A 19,455-nucleotide genomic window follows, 5' to 3' on the forward strand; every position below is an offset into this window, starting at 1 on the left:
TGTACCAAACTATCATATACATGGAATTTTAATCAGAAATTGTTTAGTTACATTGTAGAGCACTCTAAATGTACGCTGCATTCCTTAAAAATATGGACACAAGTTGTTCTGAGGGCTGCAAGGGAAGGAGTACCAGTGGGCAAGATAGAACTTCCTTCTCTGAAACAACTCTCCTGATGATCTGGCTGTTAAGAGGTGAACAGGCCCATTATGACTCGTGAATATAAGTCCATTAGCTGATTTGCAGTGCTTTTGATTTGTTGAGATACACAGTGGGGGAAAGTCTGTTTTGCATATAAGTAATTTCAGAGGTTTGTATACATGACCAAAAGCACACACGAGGTGTTTTAATCTTCTTTTGAATCTTCTTGCATAAACACAATCATTTAGGTCTGTGTAAAATAATTCCTAAATAAATAAACATCCATCCCTCAAATAGAATAAATAAGACTAGCCTGAGAAGCTCTCTCTAGTTTTATGGAAGTTACTTGATGTTTATAAACTGCAAACCACATATGCAGTCCATCACTTGATTGGCAGTTCTGCCAAGAACTATACTTGTGTTACTTAAATGTGGTGAGTAGTTAATTACCCCCAAAAGGGGGGAAAAGTTGTGGCTTAAAACTGGGCAAGAGTAAAAGAGCGAAATAACGTGACATGCATTCTAGTCTGCAGTAAAGAGTAACATCCCACATGTGCTGTATATAATAGATAAAATCTTGCCAAAGAGTGAAATCCAACTTCTTGCTTCATTTAACTTTTGAAATGTTTCTACTTTTTTAGCTTCTTTCTGGGTCAGAAAGTGGGAGACCTCAGGCCATGGATAACCCCTGTTCAGGTTAACCACATCCTGTTAACTGGCATCTTCTTCCAAGGAGCTGATACTCCTGTCCTTTTGTAGAGTATGTGATAATAGTATGAAGTTCATATAAATATGAAAAAAGTGTGGTCTTTCTGCAGTCCTCCATTTTATAACAGCAAGAAGCATTTAAAACACTTCTTTAAAAAATTCTAATTTCTGTTCATTTGACATGCCTCCCTCTGAAATGTTCCATCTCGAATGATCTCTAAAAGTTACTAAGTCCACTCTTCACTTTAAGAAAACATTGAGATGTAATATATTGGCCCAATTTTTTCCTTCACAGTTCATCCTCTGAGTGCTTGGATTCTGCTTTAAATGTTCTGGCTCGAGCACTAGAAAACAACAAAGAGAACCCTGAAATCTGGTGTCATTACCTCAAGCTGTTCTCAAAAAGAGGAACCAAGGAGGAAGTGCAGGAGATGTGCGAGACAGCAGTAGAGTATGCGCCTACTTACCAAATCTGGTGGACGGTAAGAAACAAAATAGCACTATGTACTTCAAGCACCTATATATAATATAGTGCAAAAATATACCAATACTATAGGTAAGCAGTGAATTTTAGTGTGCAACAGGGAGAGGGTATCTTTTTTTTTTTTTTTCCTTTTTTTCTTTCTTTTTTTCCCCTGTGCTAATACCTTAGCTTTTAAAAAGATCTAATATAATGATAAAAAGCAAGGAAATTCACAGTTAAGTTTAAAGTGCTGTCCTTAGCAGGGTCCAGTTCCTATTGCATTTGATTTGATGATCAAATTTATCTAAAGCAAGGTATTGCATTCCCTAGATACAAAGGTGTGTGTGTGTGTGTTTGGTTTTTTAAGTTAAACCTCAATTTAACTTGAAATTTCTTTGCCTTTTGTGAATATTGATTTTCAATAACATTTGAATGGAGTGGTGTTTCATTTGAGGTAATATCTAAAAACACAGTAAATAAAAAAGAGCATCATATTTGAACCCTAACAGTTTGCTAGTAGTTGTTGTTGTGAATAAAATATAGTGATTTATATAGCCTTTAGCCTTAATGACAGGTTTCAGAGTAACAGCCGTGTTAGTCTGTATTCGCAAAAAGAAAAGGAGTACTTGTGGCACCTTAGAGACTGAAGTGAGCTGTAGCTCACGAAAGCTTATGCTCAAATAAATTGGTTAGTCTCTAAGGTGCCACAAGTACTCCTTCTCTTTTAGCCTTAGTAACTGTACTGAAGTTTTCCCCCTAATAATTATTTATGTGAAATATTTCTATCTAGTTTTTGAACCTGGAAAACTCTTTTGATGGAAAGGACTATGTATGTGGGAGAATGCTGCAGTTCCTAATGGAAAGTACAGAGGGTGAAGAAAACTCTGATCTCCTGTCCTTTCAGCTGCTGGAGACCCTGCTGTACAGAGTTCACTTAAGCATGTTTACAGGAAGACATCAAAATGCTCTTGCTCTACTTCAGGTGACTATCAAGTTACACACATTTTAACCCCTATTATACTGGATGCTTAAATACTAATTATGTGTTAGTTTTTTTTGTTTTGTTTTTCATTTAAGTGCCCAAAGAATTGCCTTTTTCCTTTACTTCTTTGTGGTGCCTAGAATTCTAGTAGTTCCAGTACCAGACAAGTTATCCCATTTATTGGTAGAAAGTTGATACAATTGGAGGGATGCTTTTGTGCATGTGTTAATAAGGCAGATTTTGATAAATTTTTAAAACTTTCAAAAAGGTATTGAGAAGAATTCCCTCTTGATTGCATGAATTGTTGCTAAAAGACTGTCTTTAAAAAAAAGTTTGTTGAATTTTTATCTTACAACTTGGAACATGTATTGCAAAGCAGCAACATTGATTGTTACAGCTTGTGAGGTATCTTTATTCATTATCCTAATTTAATAGTCCAAGGCCCTTTCAAGCCAATCTAGTGTTGGTAATTTCTTAACAATTTTTAGAAAAATTATTTTAAATACTGTGTTTAATATTTGAACCATTGTAAAATTTTGGGTGATATTTTAACTTCTTGGGGTGGCGGAATTATTTATTTGTCCTTTGTTCCTTGTCCTTTACATCATCCTTTGAAAACATTATGCATGTGTGTGATTTTGTTTTCTTTTCACTTTCCACAATCAATAGAGGAGTTAGTGGTCCTTTTCCATGGCTGCAAAAAACACAGCAATGACAGGGCTTTGCTACTTATCTGTGAAATGTAGAAAGATGTCCTGAAAGACTAGTTCTGATCATTACTAGGTATGATCTGCTAGCAGTTGGAAATGGGAAACAAAACTTTGATGTCTGCTCCTAGCAAAAGGGAGATATAATAGCTGCATACTTCAGTGGTTCATGCCTACCAGCAAGGGGATTTTCTTAGTCACATGGGTTTTTAAAATTTGTTTTGTAATGCTTTTTCCTAACCCTACCAGTTTAGGTAAGTCTTTTATGTCTTGGGGCTAGTCTGCCCTAAAAATTATTCTAAACGTGATATTGTACATCTCTATTTTTTGTGCGTCATTTATTCCAGAGCACGTGTACTTCGTTCAAACACAAAGATTTTTGTCTGCCAGTCATCACATACTTTATTTCTGATGTGCCAGTCTCATTAGACTATTATCAGACTTGCATATAGCACTAGTAGCAGAGTCTGAAGGCGTACTACTGCCCTTAGTGACATCTGTGCAAATCTGTCTTCAGGTAAATAGATAAGATAGAATACGTGCAGGGAGAAGAGATGCTGAGTACAAAGTCCATTTTTGTATGGTCACTTCTCTGAGTAAGACGGGTCCTTGTCATTGTCATCGTCTAAGCCCGTAGTATTATGCTGTTCAAGGGCCATATTACATGTTTGCCTTATGTGTACTTGAGCTGCTTCCATGAGTAAGGAGACTAGGTATTGGCTCCAGATCTGTCTTTGGGTTGCCTTTCTGTCATCATGAGAGCTTTTGAGAACATGGAAACTTCACGTTTCCTCATTGGTTCTCTCATTTTCAGATCTCAAAATATACTGCTCTCCTATGTAGAGCATATCAGTCAAAAATATAATCCCGTTTGTCTTTTACCTTTACAGAATGCTTTAAAATCAGCTAATGAAAAGATAATAGCAGAACGCCTCACCATAGGTGACCGCTGCTTGGCTTGGCTAGCTTATATACATCTAATTGAATTCAGTGTTCTCCCTGTTAAGTTTTATGATCCTGCTAATGCCAACCCTTCAAGGATAATGAACAAAGAGCCGTTTTTAATACCATGGCAAACAGTTCAAGATGTGAAGACCAATCCTGATATGTTGTTAGCTGTGTTTGAAGGTAAGTTATTTAGTACATAACTTTGCTGCTGCACTGCTGCTCTCCTCATTCAAATGGGCAGTGCCTCTTACCTGTGGAACTCAGGATGGGAAGGAAAAGGTTTAAACTCTGATTAAACCGCTTGCTTGTTGGTGGTACAAATTATTGATGTATGAAGGAGACACACTAGCTTTTATCTTTTTCGGGGACACATCCTCTGGAGTTGGCAAGACTTACTCCTAGCAACCTGTAAGAAATTCTCCTCTCTCTGGGAATCCTCATGTCCTCATGCTCCCAGTTAAGCCTTCTGTGGTGAAGTCATGGCTTCAGGCAGGGCAGTGGGAAGTGAAGCCCCAGCTTGAGTCCAACTCAAAAGCCCCATGGACTGATAGATCCAGTGTTTGTGGCTTGCAACAGTGTGCATAGGTCACCCTTCGAGGTTCTGGAAAAGCTGCTGATAGCTAGGTTTGGAAGGATTAGTTTTTATTGGTAAATTATCTGTAAACTTGATTTCACGGAACACACAGAGCCACAAAAATTTCCATTGATGAAGAACAAAATTTACAGATAGGCAAAGTAAGAAAATGCCGCTTGAGAACTTATTGGAGTTGGATTTAAGGACTTTTTTAAAATTATTTTTTAAATATTATGATGACAAGTTGTGTTTAACAGTTATAAAGCTTTAACTTTTTGAACCTCAACATCTACGGTCATTAAATAATTCTGATCTCCCCCACATACCTTCCCACAACTGTGAATATTTTTAAGGATTTTTTTATTTAAATTAACATTGATTTTTTTTTCAGTCAGAATTACTTTTTTTAATAAAAGTCAAATTCTACCCAGGCTACCTGTGCCATGTCTTGGACTTGACTTGGTGCTTGAAGGTGGTCTCGGCAGTTGTGGTGGGGGTAGAGGGAGTCCACTAGAAAGGTGCTGCACCAAGGGATTCGAGCCTCTATGCTCTAGTGATTCCTCAGCTCAGGAGAGTGGGGAGGAAAGCTGAAAGTTGAAATGAAGTCCCTGTTGCACAAAAACTAACTAAAGAAAAACTTTTATAAAACAAAGTGGTTGGGAGAAATTGAACCACTTGCTTGTGCTGCTGCTGAATTTCTGGTATCCTGAAATGAAGGGAGGGACTTAGCGGAGGCTCCAGGATTAAGAACATGGCAGCCCATCTGAATTCCACAGGTGAGAGGCATTACCAGAAAATTATTAGGTAAGAAAGTCTTCATTCTCGAATTACACGTTAACTATCTGAAAACAACTTTTCCGAAGGTCACATGTTTCCTTTCCCTAATTCATAGGTAAAAATCAACTTAAACGTGTTGTATAGATTTGTGTAAAACTTAACTTATTTAAATCTGTGTTTAAGCTTATATTTACAGGCTTGATTTTAAACTTTTTTTGTCTCTTTTTAGATGCAGTACAAACATGTACTGATGAAAATCTTGGAGCTGATGAAAGAATAGCTATCTGCCTTCCGCTTTACAGAAACATGATTGCTCTGCAGCAGCTACTGGAAAGGTAAGAATAGGTTACCAGACAGAACACTTGTATAAGGATATTCAGTTCAGCACTTTCTTTTTTTAAACTTTTAACTGTTTTATTTAAGGTGGGAGGCTGCTATAGAACTGTGCATCTCGTTACTGGAGTTATGCCCTGTCAACTGTCAGTTGCTGGAAGCGCTGGTTACTTTATACTTGCGGATGGAACAGCATGACAAAGCCTATGCTGTGTGGCTTACAGCATTTGAGAAAAACCCTCAAAATGCCCAAGTTTTTTATCATATGTGCAAATTTCTCATCTCCGAGGTAAAAAACACCCTCATTGGTTTTGTGGCTTATGTATTCTGTAAAATGAGTATATTTGTACCTTGCAATGTGTAGTTAGTACTAATACTTAGCACTCTTGTAGTACTTTCAATCTTGAAAGCACTTAACAAAATGTAACTAACACTTGCAAAATACCTGTGATGTGTCATCCTCATTTTATAGTTGGGGAAATAGGAGCAGGAAAATTGAGTAACTTGCGCAAGCAAATAGGAAGAATTGATGTGAGAATCGGGTTCAGAACTTGAGTAACTGACTCCCCGTCCTGTGTCCAGACCACATCCTTGTGCAAGAAAAGTAGAAGATGTCACAATGTAAACGCATTAGTGCATTATCTCCTCTCTTCCTGTTACCTGCCCTTTGATATAATTTAATTATATTGCTTCTTGAAAGATTCAAGGGAAAGTACTCCTTTAAGAAATAGTTTAATGAATTTTTTTAACTTATGTGCTGTAGGCTGACAGAAGTCTTACGTAATGTCTAATTTACTTTTAAAACAGAAAAGGGCAGACAGTATTCCTCCATTGTTGCAAGAATTTGTCGCAGCCTTCTTTGAGAATGTATGTCAGGAGCACAGTCCCATGGATCTATTACGGTAGGATTGGAGAAGGCATTATTTAATTCATACTGATATAATTATGGTGTCATGTAATACAATAAATTGTAAAGTATCTGATTTTATTAAAATTGCAAAACTATCAACAGGACTCCTTCCCACAAAAGCAAGGCAATCTAGAGTTGTTAAAACTCCATTTTTAATTTACGTTGTGTCTACGTTTTACAATCCATTAGATTGTGCACTGTTCTAAGGTTTGCACTTTCCTTATTTAACCATGTCATTTCTGATCATTTAATCTGAGCAGTGCAAGGTAGTTTACAGTTAAGTTGGTCTTTGTTTATTTTAACATCTGCTGGTGGTTTCATTTCCTTGATTTTTGGGATGAGGAATAGAAATATGTTGAATATTTAGGCCAAAAATTTTAAAGTGGTGTGCCTAAAATTACACTCCTAAATCTGTGTTTAGGTACCTGCATAAAGTCCCAATCCAGTTATGCGCGTAATTTTAAGCACAAGAGTAGCTCCATTCAAATCAAATAAACCTGAATTTCACCTTCAGTTTTTATATACTGTCAGCTTAATGGGGGTAATGGAATTTTTATTTTTTTCACAAGCTGATCAAGTTAGATAATTTTCAGTTGTTGTAAAGGGTTGACATACATATAATATGAAAAAGGAAACATATGTCTGCATCAAGAACAGATGTAAAGAAGCTCAGTGTTCGCAGTTTTTATATAGTCTAGTATCTTTCTTGATGCAGAATAAAAAGAAAAAAGGAGGATGTTTTTAAAATTGCTGTTTAGATTTGATAAGCCTAAGTAGTAATTTTAGAAAGCTGATGCTAGGTACACCTTATCTATTTTGAATGTGAGATGTGAAGTATATTTCTAAAGTATATCAGTAAATATTTGTCTGGTCAGGATTATTTCTATATATAGAGAAGCAGTTCATGTTCAAGTATGTGCATATTTTTGTTTTAGGTATCTCTTGAATTTTCCAATGCCGATTGAATTTACATCACCTCTGTATAAAGGACATCTTACAGATGATATTTTAAACCAGCAAGTACCATTTTTGTGGCAAATCTACTGGTGAGAATTTTTATAGCCTCTGAGAAATGAACAGTAAACAGTGGATTTTATAATTTAAGAGTGCATTTTACATACTTAAGTGTGTATTATATTGGGTTCTTTCTGAATGACTAATCCACCAGTCCTTCTAGATGCTTCCCTGGCTGCTGCAGAACCGGGATGGATTTATGGAGCTGTAAATGAGGATGTCATCAAAGGCTCACACTTGGGAAAAGTTCCAGAGGTTCTGTCCTTGCTGTGCCAGAACGTGGCTTTGGCTTATCTCTACCAAAAGTGCCAGTGACTTTTTTTTTTAACTTTTCTTCCTTTCTCTGTTTCAGCTATCTCCACTTCTCGTTCTAGGTTTTTCCCATTTCTCTATTTTGCCTTTGCTTGGTTCTTCAGCATTCTTCTTCCCCAGCCTCGTTGGCCCAGTCTTCCTACAGTAAGGACATGCATGTTCTAAAAGTTGGGACTTTCCAGAGACAGATCTCTTCTCAACAAAAGAAAATGCCACGGACATGGTTTTCCTCAAGAAGAAAGCGATGTGTAAAGGTGACAGATCCCAGTCATGCACTTATGATCTACTTTGTTTTTCCTGTTGTTCCTTCTGAAAGCAAGGATATTCAAGATTTGCCAGGAGAAGATACTAGCTGTCATGGTAACACCCAGACAGCCAAAGAGGACCCTTCTTTTAGTATAGGCAATGTCATTGGGATACTCTCTTGTGCTGTCATGTAAGAAGCCTACTTCATGGTCTGGCTTTATGCCATCTCCATGATTGACTGCATGGCTTTTTGAATAGAGAGGCTGAGCTAGGATAACTCTCCAAATGAATGCTTACTTACTGGTGAAGGTTTCTTTGAAGCTAGCAAAGATTAAAACCCTCCCCTTGAAGCGTACATCCGCTGTTTTACCTAGCTGCATTTGTTGCATTGTTTCAGATTAGATGGTAAGCTGTTTGGAGAAGGAATTGTGCATCTCTCAGTACCTAGTACAATGAGGCCTCCACGATACAAATAATAAATAACATGCAAAAAAGAACAGTGTATCAGCAGGGAGGGATAGCTCAGTGGTTTGAGCATTGGCCTGCTAAACCCAGGGTTGTGAGTTCAATCCTTGAGGGGGTCATTTAGGGATCTGGGGCAAAAAAAAATTGGGGATTGGTCCTGTTTTGAGCTGCGGGTTGGACTAGATGATCTCCTGAGGTCCCTTCCAACTCTGATATTCTATGATTCTGTGCTACAACTAATATGCACCAGGATTCAGTATATCCTGAATTTTATTCAGGACAACACATCCCCTTTGGCACTGGGAATAAGTATACTGAAGATTCATCAAGCACCTATGGACAACTTGCTGTCTGGACAGTGAGCTCAGTCTTGCATTCCACATATACATTTTTAGCTTCTTGAATCATAAAAACAATCCATGCCTGCCAAGATTAGGAAACACCCATTTTAGAAGCCTTGTACATCATGTAGTCACAGACCATCCCCTCATATGAGTCTGTATCTTATTTCCTATCCATGGTTGATGTTTCTGAGAATAATAATTTCATCAAGGAGAATCCTTGAGCTTTATCAGCCTTCTTGATAAAGTTGAGCAGTACAGCATCTTTAGCTATGCCCTGCTGAGCTGTGAAGACAAATCTTAAACGATGGAAGGACTCAGGAAGTCAGCAGGTGCCTCTCTTTCCTTTTCAGATGCAAAGGACAAATGATTTCAAAGTTCATCTTGTCAGGTGCATTGCTGTGTTATACAATCTCACAGAGCAGAAATACCAAAACCTGAAAGGATCAAGGAGCAACAACATTCACTTGGAAAGAGCATGTGACTTTTGTGACTAGTGACTTGGTCCTTTGTTCACACCTTCTCCAAGTACTATACACAGGGCCTTTGGTTATCCACTGTGCTGCCTTTGACATCGTTCTTCATGCTGTGGCAGAGGGCTCATTTAGCTATCTAGCTATATTTCATTGCTATACCCCCCCCCCCTCCAGTTTGTGAATGCATTTTTTTCTTATAACCTACTTAGCCAAAGATTTCTTAGCAAACTCCTAGCTAAACCCCTAAGTATAGATTGGTGGATGAGTGTCTGTCAGAAATTTCTCATCTTTTTAATCTCTCGTCTTGGAAAAGTTTTGTCCATCAGTCTAATCCTCCCCTTCTTCTGGGAGCAGAAAAACAATATTAAATGTTTATTGACCATTGTTTGACTTTTTTTTTCTTGCTCTTCTTAGGGGAGGGTGTCCATATATTTGCTGTTTACCGTTTCCCCTCCAGTGTTGTTTCTGAACCCTTAGTGTTTAACTAGCAATCACAGTCTGATCGTCTCAAGTGTACATTTAATGATACCTTTTGGAATTTTGTTGTTGTGGAGCTTTCCAGAGGGAAGCTCTGGTTACCTGTCTCCAGTCTGCAGCAGTCAGAGAACACTCTTAGGTAAGGATTGGCAGAAAGAAAGGTACTTTTCAAGAGTAGAAATGTACAGGTAAGAGAAACTTTTAATCTTTATTTAAATGCATTATAAATACCTATTTAGTTTACAAACTATTACTCGTTAACTGCTGAAAGATTAGTCATTTTATAGATTATGACTGATAAAATTGAAATTGGGCTTATTTTAGCAATATTAATGATTTCACTTCTGCCTTTGTGAAATATTTAAATTCTGCATTGTCCTTCTCTCTTTTATTTAATATACAAGATAAGAGCAAACCCACTAAGGCATAATGCTTTTTAACTTTTAAAACAAACAGTTTATGCCAGTCTCTTCATGCAAGTGTTGGTGAAGCACTGGATGCTTATGAAGCAGCTCTAGGAGCAGTGATGCAACAGGAAACGGTGCAGAACATTTGGATGGAGTAAGTTTAAATGAAGGGGGGAAAGCTACCTAATTTCACAGTTGTAAAACTAAGGCCTTTGGAAGTGTCAATGTGGTTTTCTTTTGTTTTTTTTGTGTTTTTTTTGCAGTTACCTTGTTTTTCTCAATAGCAAAGTTGTTGGATCCAACAATAAGGTTCAAGAATTCAAGCTTTTTACTGATCTAGTGAACAGATGTCTAGTTACAGTCCCCACCCGATACCCTATTCCTTTTAGCACTGCTGATTACTGGACCAATTATGAGTTTCATAATAGGGTAAGAATTTTCAGTAACCAATTGTATGTAAAAATGTGTATTGCTAATGACCTTTTAGCAAATGTTCTTAACTAACTTATTGAATTAGAGCACTCCAAGCTTATATTTTCTCTTAGCATTTCCCAGTTTCTTAAAAAATGTGAATTTAGGGAGGAGAGTGAATAAGCAGTGAACAAGGGAGACTTTTCTGCGCATGGAGGGCATAAAGATAAATGGAAAAAATTGTTTGGAAGAGTGGTAGGAGAAGGAAGAAATTAGAACAGAAATATTGTTGGTAACAAGATTATATGCGTTCTTAAAGGTGAGGTTGAGCTGGAATTAAATCCAGTGAGACAAAAAGTGAAGAGATTTAAGGAGGAAGTTGCTCTACACCAGCAAGACAGCAATATCACATCAGCAATGACATTTTTAAATAAATTGGGGCGATGAGAAGAGGATAAGACTAAAGAGAAAGTTATAGTAGTTAAGGCAAGATTTGATCGGGGTGGATGTGTGTGTTTGCAGAGAGGAAAAGATAGGGTGTGTTTTGTTTCTGTTTTGGTCATGAGAGGAAGGAGAGACTTCATGGTGTGCAGTGGAAAAAGTCTACAAAGAGGGTGGCTATAATAGTGGGAGACTGGAAGGGTACTGGAGTTGACTTCATTTTTTTTTTTTTAGGGGGGTAGTTCAGCAAAATTAGGAGGTAAGACCATTTTGGAGGGTGTGTGGAGTGGCAACAAGGCATCCAAGATGGGATGTCTGAGAGATGGTCGGAGATAAATGAATGTGAAGAGGGAAGAGTGGGAAGAGGTAGTGTTGGGAATTATCTAGATAGAGGTGGTAGTTAAAATTTATGGGAATGGATAAGGTCCAAGAGTAAAATAGGAGCTAGCACTAAATCTCAAGGGATAGCAACAAGAAAGGAGAGAGTAAGTCCCTGAAATATGCTTAAGGAATGATCAGCAAGATAGAAGAACCTGGAGCACTCAGAGGGCAATTCTACCTAAATAACTATCTGAAACGCTTCCTTCAGAACTGTTTCAGGACAGAACAAGTGATTTGCTAGTGTACTGCATTAGGGCACGCGTGCCCATGCAGTGAAAGTATAAGGATTTTTTGTCTGAATAACACTACATACTAATGTATTACTTACTATCTAGTAATTAAACAATTCCATGCCATCTCCTTCCCTGTTCCGTAAGAGATTTCATATGTTTACTTGGCTAGTGTAAATTGGTATAGTTCACTGACTTCAACAGAACTATGACGAATTCCACAAGCTAAGTATATGGCCTTATTGTTTAGTTGTAGGGCACCCTGTGCTGCTGCTGTGAAGGACATTGAGCAAATTGTTCAGAACTTGTGTATATACAGTTATGACAGAAGATGCTAAATTTGAATGGAAATCCTGCTGGATGGGTGTGTGAGTGTCTTTTTAATTGGGAAAGAATATAGTGTTATACACATATGGTAACATTTTCAAAAGTGCTAGAATAACGTAGCTGCTTTTGAAAATTTTACTCATGAAGTTTAAGCTGAAAAAATCCTCATCTTGAGCATCAGCTATTTTGAGTTTTATTAATTTTTTACAATAATAATTGTGACTTTGCTAATCTGAGGACCACATTTCTTTCTGGAGGCTGGGGGGAAGTTTCACTGTAATGGACTTGAGATTTTATTCAGTTTAATTTTTAAACTTCTAGGCAAAATATAGTAATTGTTTCTGCCAAATAAACAGTTATTGTTAAGATTAAGGTTCATGCTTAAGATTCATGTTCCAATAATTATATTTCTCATCAAAATTACCAGCAACTAGAATTCATACCCTTTTAAATTGGATTCACTTTTATCTTTGAATTTTACAGGTAATTTTCTTTTATTTGAGCTGTGTTCCAAAGTCTCAACATTCCAAAACCTTGGAACGGTTTTGCTCTTCTATGCCTACCAATCCTGGACTTGCACTGAGGTAGGAAAATAAACTTAAGGATGTATATTGCTAACCAGTTCTATGTCTCTTAAGACTAGTTCGTGCTGTTGCAGTTGGGAATTCAATGTATTAAAAAAAAAAAAAAAAAAAACACTCCAAAACTTGAACAAAGGTCTTTGTATAAGAGTCTAGCAAAGGAGAGGTTCAGGTTCAGTATATCCATGTATCGGCCAGAATACAAGTAAAATTCCTTTTAAAATAAATGCTTGGTATGAAGCATCTTTTAATATAATAGGAGAGAGAGAGAGATAAAGACAAGTGTTGTGGTGACCAGTAAATGTAGGTGTTTGAAAAGGGGACAAGTTAATAAACTGCAATTACTCCTTTTCTGCATCCTGCCGAAGAACACCCTGGCATTTTGGCATCTTACCAGTCGTTTCCCAGTGCCTGACAGAATTCTGTTCCATCTACAGAAGGGCTAAAAAGTGACTTAAAAGAATTATTGGTAACTTCCATCATGCTATCTGGGGTGTATGGTCAGAAGGCTAGAAGCTCCAGACTCTTTTGATTTGGAGTAAGTAGAGAAACACTAGGGAAAAGTTAAATTTTTTTTTTAAGACATACAACCACTGTCTATTCAAAATGTTGCTTCAACAGAGGACAAAGAATATGTAGATACGTTGGAGTGTGATAGGGCTGGTTTGAACCCTACCTTAACATTTGTTCAGATTTTTTTTTTATAAAGACAAAGACAAATTCTGAATTTGTCTTTAATTTCTTCTTTCCTGTTTATAAGAATTTTCAGTTGATGCAACAGATGGGAATGATTCATATTTATGAATTTACTCAGACTGGGCATAGCTCTAAAAAAGGCATTGTTATTTGTCGTGTACATCTGTAGCTCAAATGGTCAGCTTCTTATTTTATAGACTGAGAAATCCCAGAGCTCTCCCTTTTCCTTGTTATGGATCAATGGCCTGAAATCTTTTAATATTTTTTAAATGACACACAAGATTAAATGGCTGGATTTTTTTTTTTTTCAGCCAAGAAATAAATTCCTCACCAAAACCTGTTTATAATGGTACTGCTGGGATGCACTTACTAGAAATGTTTGCTACCTAAGTAGAACTTGTATCCTTTGCTAGGAGTATCTGTATTTACAGATTTCAGAGTAGCAGCCATGTTAGTCTGTATTCGCAAAAAGAAAAGGAGTACTAGTGGCACCTTAGAGACTAACCAATTTATTTGAGCATAAGCTTTCGTGAGCTACAGCTCACTTCATCGGATGCATTCATATTTACAGACTGGATATAGAGAGATCTGATTTCATGCTGTTAGTTCCTAGACATGTGAACATATAAAACTGTCGATGCCATTTGAAGCTCTTTAGCATACCTCTCCTCTTGGAGTTGTATACCCACCTCACACATGCTGAAGACTAGAATTTTGACCTCTGACCTCATAGTGCACCAAGAGCATGCTTTATGTATCTCTGACCACACACTTTGTTGTGATTCCCTAAACGTTTGCCTCCAATAACTTTTTTCAGCTGACCTAATAATTGGTGGTGTCACTATGCACATAAGTGCATCATACCTTAGATCAACATGGTTGTATCTTTAATGTATTTTTTTTATTCCTTATGTTAAGAGCTGTACTTACTTCCCTTGAATGTCCTTTACAGGCTGCTTCAACAACTTTGGGAAGAGAACAATATTCAGATACTGAAACTGCAAGCCAAGATGTTTACATATAATATCCCAACATGCCTGGCCACCTGGAAAATGTAATGCAACAATCATAAACCTGTTTTCATAGATATTACTTTTGTTTATAAGGTTTGCATCACAAAGGTAAATCTGAAATGTCCTTCAAATTGGATTTATACTGGAAGGCCTTTTTTTCATTATTTTTAGACTTTCAACAGTTGGTTCAGACAAGCAGAGGTACTGACATTTTTAATGTAAAATGAGTCATTTAGTTTCCATGTAGAAAAAATATATAGGCAATTATTGTTTGGATAAATATAGAAAATGTATTTTAATTATTAAATTATTGACTTCTGTCTCCTCCTCCTCTCTACCCTCCCTTTTATATATCACAATAGCAATAATCTCCATTATCCAGTGATGCTCAACTGATCATTTTCTTCAGTGTTTGTTCATAATGGGGAACCACTGAAATGTCTTGCTCATGTAAGGTTGTTTTAAAAAATGGCTACTTTTTTTCCTTCTTTCTTTCTTTTCACTATAGATTATCATCATTGGAAGTTAGTCTGTTACTTTCAGGGCGTTTGCAATCCCATCCCACAATCAATATTCTGCCAATAATGGCATTTAGTTCCGTGCATGGATAAATTATTTTTGTGTATTTCTTTTTCTCAGAGCCATTGCTGCCGAGTGCTTTCTAAAGGGACAGAGAGAGGTAAGTCAACATTGCAACTGATCATTTTAACAAAGAAAATTCTGTGAAACTGTCAGTGTACCTGGCTGCACATACAGCATAGGCCATTTTATAAAATTAAGTCTATTTTGGGGTAGTTGAAATGTTCTGTGCATAAACCAGAAACAGATACTTCAAATACAAGGAATATTTTTGGCAGCTCATTTTGCAGAATTGAATTGTGGGAGTAACAATACTTCTAACAATGTTTGAAAGAAAAACTGTATTATTAGGAGTGACACCAATTTGTACGTTGCTTAAAATTTTTTCATTATAAATAAAATGAAAATTTTTGAAGATCTCTATCATCTCCATCATTTGCAGCAGGACTTCAAATTGGCAGAGGTATGGTTCTGGTATCAGGGAGGTGTCGTTTCTGGCCTCTTGAAATTCAGTTCAGATTAGGCAGTGAAGCTGGTCAAGTTAGTCATTGGCTAGCTGTATTTCACACAGCACACGTTGTTTTGAGAAGAACAGTAACTAGAGGGTCACGTACTTCATAGCTTCTGTAGGCCAAGCTCATGCAGACATTAGGGAGTCCCTGCAACACCCTCCCTAGACGACCTCCTCGACATTCCAGAAACTCTGTGTGCTCCTCCCCAACTCGCCCTTATCCTCCTGCCAGGGTTTCTGTGTGTGCCCCCCAGTTTCTTTTCTTTCTGGCTGGGAGAGTCATTCAGAGTGTCAACATATACTCTTGGGAGGATGGCCAGACCTGAGATGAGTGTGTATTGTTATGCCATCAACTGGTTCTTTGGTTTATAGACGGTTAAGGTATATTTACACTATAAATAAAAACCCACAGCTGGCCTGTGCCAGCTGACTGAGGCTTGGGCTAAAGGGCTGTTTAATTGTAATGTAGACGTTCAGGTTTGGGATGGAGCCTGAGCTCTAGGACCCTGGAAGATGGGGGAATTCCAGAGTGAGCCCGAATGTCAACACTGCAATAAAACAGCCCCTTAGCCTGAGCCCTGCGAGCCAGAGTCAGCTGGCATGGGCCTGCTACAGGTATCTAATTGCAGTGTAGACATACCCATGTAGACCTGGCTGAAGTTTCTGGGTCTGCTAATCAAAGGCCAGGAGATCTGTGGTCCCCCCGCAGTTCCCCGTTTTTTGATTTTTTTCAGCGTTCCCTGAAATTTGGAAGTAAATGCCACATCTGATCAAAAAGCTATCACATTACATCCAAACATACTGAGAAATGCCATCAACTTGTGTAGGCTCACTATATGGTTGGCCAAAAATACTTTTTAATAGTCCAGTAGCACTTCTTATGCACCCTCCCCAGCATCTCATTACAGCGGTTCTGAATTCTGATTCTGGTGCTGCCACTGATTTCCTCTAACATGGCACTTAGACAAAGAATCCCTACCCGTGAAATGGGAATAATGCTTATCCATCTGCCTCCCAGAGGTGTTCTGAGGATTAATGTCTGTACAGTGATTTGAACATAGCCTGTCCTAAAAGTGCAAGAAATGGATTAGGTGTTTCAATTTGAGGCTCGGTCACTCAGACACCCCAGATTGGTGGGGACTTTCATAAACTTTGCCTTAATCTCCCTGTTCCTAGCTATAAAATGGGAATAATAATAATCTGTGTCACAGGGGAGTTGTAAATGCATTAATGTTTGAGACCGAGATAATACAATGATGAATGCCATACGCAAAAGCCCATGAGGCAGTTAATTCTGTATGCAGTGCTGGATTTGGATGGTATGTAGTAAGCAAGACATGGGGCCACACATTGAATGATGAGGAGAAAAAGATATTGAACATCTGCTTCATTCCCTGAGCATCATGCCTCCTGTGCAATGCCAGAGGCAGGGGTTTTGTGGAAAAAATAGTATGTAATCATGTAATTAATCATACTAATGTGCACTCAAGGGTCAGAATTAAAAGCACAGGCAGGCTTAAATCTGGCATTTCCTAACTTCTGACTGCTTGAGTTTGCAACCTACATTTTCTTATAAGATTATTTTTTTGTACGCAGAAATCTTATTGAGACAGTTCTATGTGCTTTAAATGTTTGTGTTGTTTTTCTGAATACATTGAGCAGCATTATCTTGGTATTTGTTTTTATTTTACAGGTCCATCATTTATATCAGAGAGCCTTTCAGAAGTTACCTCTATGTGCAACACTGTGGAAAGATGTAATGTTTTCTCCTTATGTTTCACTTTGAGGTTTCATATAAATTTTCTGCATATCCCATATCCATAGATGTGGTGATGCTCAAGCTCTGGCTAAATCTTATATCTGCTTCCCCATCTCTTACAGCAACTCTTGTTTGAAGCATCAGGAGGAGGTAAAACTGATAACCTGAGAAAACTAGTTTCCAAGTGCCAAGAGGTTGGAGTCAGCCTAGATGAGCTTTTAAATTTAAACACTTACAGAACAGAAAGCAAGAATCACTGAATGCTGGCGTGCAGTCAGTCCTAAGTCCTATTAAATGCCAAAATCATTTGAATGAATCTTCAGGCTGATCCATGCCTAAGCTCTGTGTCAGGCAGATGAGCATTGCTGAGCATATCAAGTCTCCAATCTGCTTTCCTTGAACCTGGAAACAATTAACATGACCCTCCTCTCTCTGGATAATTGAACTCCCTGTTTGGCCTGCTTCTGGGCCCTGCCAGAATCTCATAACATCATGTACGTAAGTATAGTTAATCAAAATGACAGACTTTTTTTTAATGTTTTCCTTTTATTTTCCTTTTTCTTTATCTTGTGCTGTTCCTGATTCACTTGACACTCTCGCTGATGCCTGAGAGATCTGTGTTTGGGGTTAAGTACTGGACTGTGTTTACAGTAAAAAGCAAGCAGTCCACTTTGGTTTTTTCCTTTTTTAAACCTTTTTGAGATTTTTTTCATTACAGGATTTAAAACAAAAGCAGCCGCTCTTAAGGAAAGCGTAACTGCCAGGGCCACAAGTATGCTTCTTGCACTTGAAGGCTCTAAGAGGGTTGTTTACTGCCCTTTCTGCATTCTGGACTCATGGCAGAGACTATTAAACTTGAAGATTAAAGAAACTATTGCAAATGCCAGTGCATCAGAAAAAAGAGTGGTCAATTATTATGTGCAATTTTTTTGTAAAGAAATTTTAATTTATAATAAAGTTTAACAGTTTAAAGAACAGTTAATATTGAACTGTTTTGTATTAAGATACTACTCTGTAGTATTAGTTGTTTATACAAAGATATTTTGAATATAAGTTAACTTTTAAGAAAGCTGTTGTCTTTATTATTTGTTCTCTATTAATCACATGAAAATGGGATTGAGATAGTCACAGTTATTGTGACTGGGAAATATTTTTCATATACACAAAAGATCTTTCCTCCTTCTGCCACAGATACAAACACTTTATCGCGGTTTGGCAGTCACCACTGACAGCACTTATTCCAGCCCTACAAAGTACAAGATACTGTGTCATAGAAACTGACATTTTTTAATTCCATAATTCTATCCTTTAATGATATAGGACTTTGAGAAAGGGCCTCCTGACATACACTACAAAATGGGATATTTCTGCCACTCCAGTGAATTGACAAGCATTTGCTGGAATTGGTCGGTCACGTGGTGTTAGTTCCCTCCCTTGTATCCATGTGCCAGATCAAATTACACAGCTAAATACTGTTATAGGTGTGTCCAGACTGTGGCTCGTGAGCTGCATGTGGCTCTTTCACAGTTGAAGTGCGGCTTGTGGAGCCCCGCACGCACCTCCCCATTCTCCCCCTACCAGACAGGGCGGGTGGGGGCAGGGGAAAGAGCTCAGGGCTTCCACCCTGCGGCAGGGGTGGTGGGACTTGGGGCTTCTTCCCTGCAGGGAGCGGGGGGTCTAATGGCTTTAGCCTCGTGGGGGTGCATTGTGGCAGAAGCCCCGCGCCCTGGCAGGTGCCACCCCGCGGGGCAGATTGAGAGTCTCAAGACACGGACAAATTTCTGAAGATTATGTGGCTCAGAGGGTCAGTAAGATTGGCCATTCCTGTACTATTACTGCCATATAAATAATTTATACAGGTGCCACAAAGATGATTTGATCACAAATCGGAGGGTAGGTAATCCTCAAATTTGGAAATGAGGGGAGGTGGTTCATGACATCAGTTCATTAACAATTATTTTTTCTTGAAGTTTGTGATTCTTGGATGCGCCAAGGTAATCTTTCCTTAAGTGGAAAAAATACCAGTCCTAAACCAGGGCAACAGGGAAAGATTCTGTTCTTCCACATACTTATACACCTGATTTATAGAAACAAGTAAAACTTCAAATAATTGCCTGTTCAAAAAGACTGGTTATTACATTTATTGTTTTGGTAAGGCAGCATCAGAAAAAAATCTAACAATAAATCCAAGCTCTGTTTTAGTTAGACGAAGTCAGAAGTGCTCAAAACTATTTAGTTTTGAAT

The 19,455-nt window shown here is 37.9% G+C and overlaps 1 protein-coding gene across 8 annotated transcripts in view; it reads left to right on the forward strand.

The window, feature by feature from the left end:
• ZFC3H1 (zinc finger C3H1-type containing) overlaps nucleotides 1–18,280 on the forward strand; it is a 58,370-nt gene extending 40,090 nt beyond the window's left edge. For all 8 annotated transcript variants that reach the window (XM_037886478.2, XM_043547798.1, XM_037886492.2 and 5 more), the window contains 14 exons: nucleotides 1,146–1,332; nucleotides 2,104–2,295; nucleotides 3,893–4,130; nucleotides 5,531–5,636; nucleotides 5,725–5,923; nucleotides 6,442–6,536; nucleotides 7,480–7,590; nucleotides 10,332–10,436; nucleotides 10,546–10,711; nucleotides 12,556–12,656; nucleotides 14,302–14,403; nucleotides 15,002–15,041; nucleotides 17,146–17,208; nucleotides 17,334–18,280. In XM_037886478.2, the coding sequence (XP_037742406.1) occupies nucleotides 1,146–1,332; nucleotides 2,104–2,295; nucleotides 3,893–4,130; nucleotides 5,531–5,636; nucleotides 5,725–5,923; nucleotides 6,442–6,536; nucleotides 7,480–7,590; nucleotides 10,332–10,436; nucleotides 10,546–10,711; nucleotides 12,556–12,656; nucleotides 14,302–14,403; nucleotides 15,002–15,041; nucleotides 17,146–17,208; nucleotides 17,334–17,471 (1,843 nt within the window). In that variant the 3' untranslated portion in view covers nucleotides 17,472–18,280. The remainder of the gene's footprint in view (nucleotides 1–1,145; nucleotides 1,333–2,103; nucleotides 2,296–3,892; nucleotides 4,131–5,530; nucleotides 5,637–5,724; nucleotides 5,924–6,441; nucleotides 6,537–7,479; nucleotides 7,591–10,331; nucleotides 10,437–10,545; nucleotides 10,712–12,555; nucleotides 12,657–14,301; nucleotides 14,404–15,001; nucleotides 15,042–17,145; nucleotides 17,209–17,333) is intronic.
• The last annotated feature ends 1,175 nt before the right edge of the window (nucleotides 18,281–19,455 follow it).

This window comes from Chelonia mydas, chromosome 1 (assembly GCF_015237465.2).
Source record: "Chelonia mydas isolate rCheMyd1 chromosome 1, rCheMyd1.pri.v2, whole genome shotgun sequence".
Taxonomy (NCBI): domain Eukaryota; kingdom Metazoa; phylum Chordata; order Testudines; family Cheloniidae; genus Chelonia; species Chelonia mydas.